The 7,176-nt window shown below is 41.7% G+C and overlaps 1 protein-coding gene across 1 annotated transcript; it reads left to right on the top strand.

Annotated features, from left to right (window-relative positions):
* Positions 1-2,163, top strand: DEFB134 (defensin beta 134). The gene is made up of 2 exons (XM_045830883.1): positions 1-55; positions 2,021-2,163. The coding sequence occupies exons 1-2, from the start codon at positions 1-3 to the stop codon at positions 2,161-2,163; spliced, it is 198 nt and encodes a 65-aa protein (XP_045686839.1).
* The last annotated feature ends 5,013 nt before the right edge of the window (positions 2,164-7,176 follow it).

The following is a 7,176-nucleotide window of genomic DNA, read 5'->3' as shown; positions in this document are numbered from 1 at the left end:
ATGAAGCCTCTCATCGTATTTGTCTTTCTCATCTCTTGGAACCCAGTGCTGGCAGGTAAAATACAAATCTTCCTGAGGTGGGGTCCTTTGTCTAGAAGAGCTATTTCACTAAGCAAACCTGTGAATGTCTTCCCACCATGGACTGTTTCATTTTCAAAGTGGAAAAAGCATCAAGCTGCTTTGATGCCAGCAAGGTCTGAGCTTGAACCTTTCCTCTCCAACTGATTAGCTGTACTGCTGTAGTCAAAGGTCTGAGCTTCTCTGAATCTTAGCCTCCTCACTTACAATACATAAATAATTTGGCTGACCTCCAAGTCTTGCAAGAATTAGATGGGGTAATGCATAGAATATGTCTGTACATAATATCTACAGCACCTGACTTATGAGAAGCATCATTATATTTTTCATTGGCAATACCCCGTTCTGTTTTGCTACTCTTTTGTCTCTAATTCGGGAACATATCTAGTCATATCAGCCAAAACCCGCAAACAGTGTTATTATTTGTAGATTCCTTAGGCACATAGTGGAACAGATCTGGAACTGCCTGTTTCAAGAGGATGAATGAGCTCTAAGTGACACAAGAAACGTCTGATTAGATGAGGTAACAGCTAGAGAGACAGGAGGGAGAACACTGACTAACCTCATGTTCTGACTTTGCAGTCTCATCTTGAATACTCTCTTCACTCAGTGTTATTGAATCAGTTCAAATCCATATGTTATAGGGTCCCATTTAATTTCTCACCCTCCCTGAAATAGTCTGCAGGCAAATAAACCACATTTTTAGATCATGTGACTCAATAGGCTAGATTTAAGAATCCACAGGATCCAGGCCTCCTAGAGGTGTTGCTGAGACCGATTGCACTATGGTTTATGGTAATGGATTATGGTCTCTAAACAGTCAGCAAATGCATACAGTCTACCATATTCTGTTTAGAGTCTTACACAACCCCATAGTTAGTCTTGGCTCATATGTAGACCATTACACTTCCTCTTCTTGGGCTTCCATCTTGCCAGCTAAGTAACCCTGATCTCTTTTTCCCTCAGGACAATTATGCTCCAAGGCATGATGACTTAGATAGGGTATGTGCTGGCTCAAAACATCTACAGATGGCCAACACTGGCACTCTGGTCCTTTTAACACCCTCTTACCTATGAACATAAAGAAACATTCCTGTCTTGATGGTTCTGTGGAGTCTCATGTCTACAAAACTGTAAGCTCAGCTCAAATGCCTTGGGCTCTAATAAGAAACCCCAAATCTTCAAGCCTGATTTTATCCATCTCTGAGCTCGCAACACTGTTCCATGTTACAAATGTTTCACTGGACTTGGCATGTTTTCTCCTCTCCACAGGTATTTTGTGTTTATTCTATTTTTATCTAGACTAAAAATTTTTTGAAATTAAGTTCCATATCACACTCAAATCTGCAACCCAACAGTACCTGGTTTTATAAAAACTTAATTTTCTCTAGTATATTACTTGACCAGTCTGGTCAAGCTTCCTAGTCACCAATTGTGTGTGTCAGCTCAGACTGCCATAACAAAATACCACACACTGCATGGCTTACATAAGATCTATTTTCTCATATTTCTAGAGGATAGAAAGTCCAAGGTCAAGTGCAGGTTGATTTGGCTTCCAATGAGAGTTATATCTCTGGCTTATAGACAGTCATCTTCTTTCTGTGTCTTCCACCAATAAGGCCACCAATCCTAATGCTTTAGGGCCTCACTCTTATGACCGCATTTAACTTAATTATCTCCTAAAGTCCCTATCCCCAAATACAGTCACACTGAGGATCAAGGTTTCACATATGAACTGATGGAGTCAGGGGGCAGGGATAGGGGCTGCTGCAATTCAATCCATAGCACAAGTTTATTTTTTTCAATCAGAATCAATTTGAAGCAATCATTTTTACCTAGTCTCCTTGGAATCCAGTGTGATATTTAAAAAGTGGAGGGATTCATCATTTTATAGTCTAAAAATGCCAGTGTTGATTTATCTTTTCATTCATTTTCTTTCTAGGCTTGAATCCAATATCATCAGAAATGTACAAAAAATGCTATGGAAATGGTACCTGCAGACTTGAATGCTATGCAAGTGAAATGTTAGTCGCTTATTGTATGTTTCAGCTGGAGTGCTGTGTCAAAGGAAACCCTGATCCTTGACATGAGAAGCCGGGGAATGCCAATGAACTTGGAAGTCCTTACCAACCCCCATCATCTTTCACACAGCCAAGGAATTTAGATTGAACTCTGACACTGTGATGTGCCCACAACTGTTGGTTTTTAGCATTTTATAAGCTTTCAGAGCCTTCTGATTTTGAATTTTAAAGGCTGGGCTGCAGCCTTCTTAAAAACAGCTAAGCAATGGACAGTGTCCAGAGGGGAGAGGGGAGGGAATTTCAGGGGAAGGGGAAAAGGGTTTGAAGGAACTAGTATAAAGGACACATGGACAATAACAAGGGGGGTGGAGAGGGGAGGGTGGTGGGGAGGGCTGGGGGTGGGCTTGGATGGGGGTAAAGGGCAGAAAACTGTACTTGAACAATAATTAAAATAAAATTTTAAAAAAACAACAACAGCTAAGCTGCTTCTCCTGAAAACAACTTAGAATACATTTTCTCACTTCAGTGATATCTGTGCTCTCCTCAGCCTATTTACCTCTTTACTCATAGAAAAGATGTCTATAATTATTCATAGAGGCTTCAAATTATACAGCCATTTTTTATACCCAGTCTTCACCATCCTTCAGCTCCCCACTTACCTTTCCTTTGATCCTCCTGTACGCAGAGGAACAGGTCTGCCCTGACCCTCTGAGGACTGGTATATCTCTTGCATTAACACATAGGCAAGGCTTAACTGCCGGCTGGCTTCAGTGGCTTTTTTAAATATTTTATTTATTTTATTTTTAGAGAGAGGGGAAGGGAGGGAGGAGAGAAACATCGATGTGAGAGAGAAACATTAATCGATTGCCTATCGTGCACGCCCCCAACCAGGGACAGAATCTGCAACGCAGGCATGTGCCCTGCCCAGGAATCGAACCGGTGACCTTTCACTTTGTGGGATGATGCTCCAACCACCTGAGCCACACCAGTCAGGGCCAGTCTGTAGTCCTGACTGAGTCTGACCCTGCCATTCTTGTTGTGATGGGCAGCCATGAGGCAGGTTCTCATTCACCTCCCATGACTACTCTCTTCCTTTTAATTTCTCTCTGTCTATCCCTTACCTGTACACTATTGCATTTTAGAAGCAGATAGCTTGTTGTCTAGCTTCACATGTTCATGGCTGGAGAAAAATTTTGCCTCAGGATAAACCATACTACGAGTCTCACCTATCCTCACTGCAGGTGGTATTTAGATATGACTTCGGACTTAAAAGTTAATGCTGAAATGAATAATGGTTTTGGGGTACACTGGGGGGAGATGAATATATTTTACATGTGAGAACACCCTGAATTTCAGAGGACTATAAGGCAAACTGTTGTGGACTGGGTTGTGTGATCCCACAAAATGTATGTTGACGTTTTAACCCCAGTTTCTCAGAATGTGAGCTTCCTTAAGAACAGGGTTGATGCAGATGTTAAGATGAGGTCATTAAGATGGTCCCTAATCCAATAGGACTGATGTCCTCATACAAAGGGAAAATCTGGACACAGACTCATGCAAACTAGGAGAACACCATGTGAAGGTAATGATAGACACTGGGGTGGTGCTCCCATACACTAAGGAAGGCCAGAAAACCACCAGAAGCTGGGTGAGATGCATGAGGCACATTTGCCCTCACAGCCTTCAGAAAGAGCCACCTCTGCTGACATCCTGCTCTTGCACTTTGTAGCCTTCAGAACAATAGTACAATAGATTTCCATTGTTTAAGTTCCTTGGTTTGTGCTACTGTGTTATGGCAGCTCTGGCGCATTAATACAGGGAGTAACTGCTAGAGTTTCTTTGGGGAGTGATAAAAAAATTCTAAAATCAATTGTAGTAATGTTTGCACAATTCTGTGAATCTGCTAAAAATCACTGAATTAGACACTTGAAAGGGATGGCTTTTATGGTATTATAGAATGTGAATTATAGAATTATAGATCAGTAAAGTTGTTTAAAAAGAAAACTAACATACAACTAACCTATGTCTGAGAAATTCCACTCATAGGTATTGACCCAAGAGAAATAAAAGCTTACTTTCACAAAATTATTTGTACAGGAATGTTCATTGCAGCTTTATTGCAATAGCCAAAAATGTGGAAACATCTCGGATGTGCCTCAAGAGGAGAATAAACAAACTGCAGTGAAATCATATAAGAGAATACTACACAGCAATAAAAGGGGGTGTAAGCAAGGTGTAAGCAACACCATGGAAAACACAAAAATATTATCTAAGTGAAAGTAAAATCCTTACACAAGAGAGCATGTGCCTTAGTGATACTATACATGTAAAGTTCTACAATAGGCAAACTTAAATTAATCATGGTTAATATAAAACATAACAGCAGTTACTGCTCAGAAAATACAAAGTTGGTGGCAGATATCAAGGAAGAAGGGAATTAGGGAACTTTCTGGAGTGATATAAATGTTTGAGATCTTGATAAGGTTTAAACTGCATAGGTATATGCATTTGTCAAAGCTCTTAGAAAAGCCCACCCAAGATTGCATTTCATTGTGTGTAAATTTTATTTCAAAAAAATTATTAAAAGAAACTATTAAATCCTAAGTAATATCAATAATATTTTGAAGCATTTAGGAACAAATATATTGATGATGAAATATATCCAAACAGGCAGATGGAGTGTGGAATACATATTTTTTACATCCACAGAACTGAGTTCTTTGTGTGTGTTGCAGAGCTGGTATTGGTCTCAATCTATTGGCATAAGTTCAATTGTATGTGGAGAAGGGGATAGACTTAAGAGGGACAATTTTTGCAAAAATCCCTTCCAGGGAAAGAGGAATATGGACTCCACCAAACGGTATCTCTTCTCCTTCAGACCACGTGAGCATCTGCCTGAGTTTCTGTGCGAAAAAAGATGGCAGGAGGTAGCAGCCAATACAGTTCTCATAACAGACTCCATGAGATCTGAGACCATGCACAGCATTGATTGCATGCCTAGGCAAGGAAAAAAAATACAGTAGACAGGGACTTCAACTAAGAGATCATTTCCATCAGAGACATAATGAATGCCCTTAAGGAGAAATACAGCAGACACAGAAACAGAGAGGCTAAAGCCATTGTTTTAATGGGATGGTGCCTCTGATAAGGATCTGAGTCCCCAGAGGGAATCAACGGGGGCCTCAGATACAACTATTTCATTTGAGGTAAATAGTTCTTGACTACGCAGCACAGATTTACACCATCACACAAAATATAAAACATTTCTATTTTTAAACAAGATCTCCTGCAAACACCTTTCATTCGCCAGCATGTAGAAAAGTATTTCCTTACGGCGGCATTCGCTCCACTTCTAACTGCCAACAAAAAGAAACGTAAATGAATGGTGTCCTCTAGGGTCACGGCATCATGGGGAAATTAGACTGTAAAATAAAAGCTATCCTTTAGAACTTTTTAATGGTAAATTGCACAGGATTAAATTATCCTGGTCATGTTATGACTGGATTCTGTTTTTTCCATTGCTTTTAAGTTATTTTCCAGAGACCCTATTATAAATCTTTAGTTCTCATGGCCCCCACCTACATGTGCAGGTCACAGGCCCCAGCAGATTCAGCTTGCAACAATTTGCAGTGGAAAGATCATTTAGACCTGAGAGTTCTCCCAGGAATCTTCAGAGGCCCCATTCCAGGAGACATGCAGGGCCTGGGACAGTCCAGGCAGTATGAGATTGTCACAGTGTTTGCTTGAAGAAGGAATGATCACTGACCTAGGATTACAAGTCAGTGGTTCTGGCCCTGCATTCCCAATAACACTCTTTGTGACTTTTTGCCAAGTGCTTTACTACCTGCCTTGGCTCAGTCATGGGGTACCAGTGAACATGTCCCCAGGGATAGTGAGTGTGAAGTGGTTTGAATAGCTAAAGCACAGATCTAAATCTATTGCTCATATTTTTCCTAACCTTAAGACGTGGGTGCCTGTAGAAGCTGAGGGGTAGGGGAGGAAGGAGAGGAAGACAGTTTAAGAAGGTCCGGATGGCTCAGAGTCATCCTACCGAGTCATCCATTCTGTGTGCTAAGCTTTATCAGTCTCTCTACCCAGCTGGCCCAGGGGACCATCTATTGGGTGTGAGGATAATCAATGTGGTATGACCAAAAGCCACTGGCAAGCAAATTTGCCATGAGCCCTGGGATGCCACTCTGGGGACAAAGGAGACCAGTGGAGACATAACCCAAAGTGTCCAGAGGTCCTGCCATGCCGGACAGCAGCCACAGTCTCAATGCCATCCTCATCTGTGCCTGTCTTTGGAATACATCATGCTTGGCCCTTAAGTGTCACCTTTTGACTATAGAGGTTAAGGACTGAGGGTAAAAACTTTCTACAGACCCCCGCAAACCAGAAGCAAAGCAGCTTTGAGGCCTTGCACTTCAGTGACTTATGTAGATTATCAAGTCACTGGCTGTCTGTGCAGAAAATGAAAATTCTGAGCCCTCAAACTGACGTTCCATAGGATACCATGATGCTGTGAGTGAGTATGTTTGAACAACCAGCTCCACATGCTGGTTCTGCTCAGTATCATATTTGTCTCCCTTCTAAATCTGTGAGAAATCATACAGGTAACTGACAAGGGAGTGTAAGCTCTGCGAGTCCTGAACAGCTTCCTTCCTCACCACCCCCCTGCCACCCTCACCAATCCTACCTGTGCTCTAAAGATCTCATGCTTTTGCTCTGCTCCACTCCTGCCAATACCATCAGTTCAACGTCCCCCTCAAACTTTACAAAGTCTCCAGACCAAATCCAGAACCCATTTCTTCTCTGAAGAGAGCCAACTCCTAGTATGTGTCCTTATCACTTTCTCTTTCTTCCTTGGAACAGCCCAGACCCTCCATCTCTCCCTGTTCCTGCTTTTCTCATCCAAGTCCTACCTTCTTCTTATTCTTCTAAAACCTCACATCTTCTTTCCCTTCACTCTTTAGAATTCCACAGGGAGGCAATTGCATTTTACCTGGTGGAACATAGGAGAGCAAGACAAGAACCGCAAGGACCAAGAATAAGCTCCTCATGGTTGAGCCAATCAGCA

This window comes from Phyllostomus hastatus, unplaced genomic scaffold (genome assembly GCF_019186645.2).
Source record: "Phyllostomus hastatus isolate PE091 unplaced genomic scaffold, TTU_PhHast_1.1 phas_contig_159, whole genome shotgun sequence".
Lineage (NCBI taxonomy): Eukaryota > Metazoa > Chordata > Mammalia > Chiroptera > Phyllostomidae > Phyllostomus > Phyllostomus hastatus.
Note: the sequence above shows the minus strand (reverse complement) of the source record. Positions and strands in the feature narration are given on the sequence as shown.

Excerpts from the sequence above, each read along its gene's own strand:
- DEFB134 (XM_045830883.1), top strand. The coding sequence starts at position 1 with ATGAAGCCTCTCATCGTATTTGTCTTTCTCATCTCTTGGAACCCAGTG. Across the intron at positions 56-2,020 it reads TTGGAACCCAGTGCTGGCAG|GCTTGAATCCAATATCATCA; the intron begins GTAAAATACAAA and ends TTTTCTTTCTAG.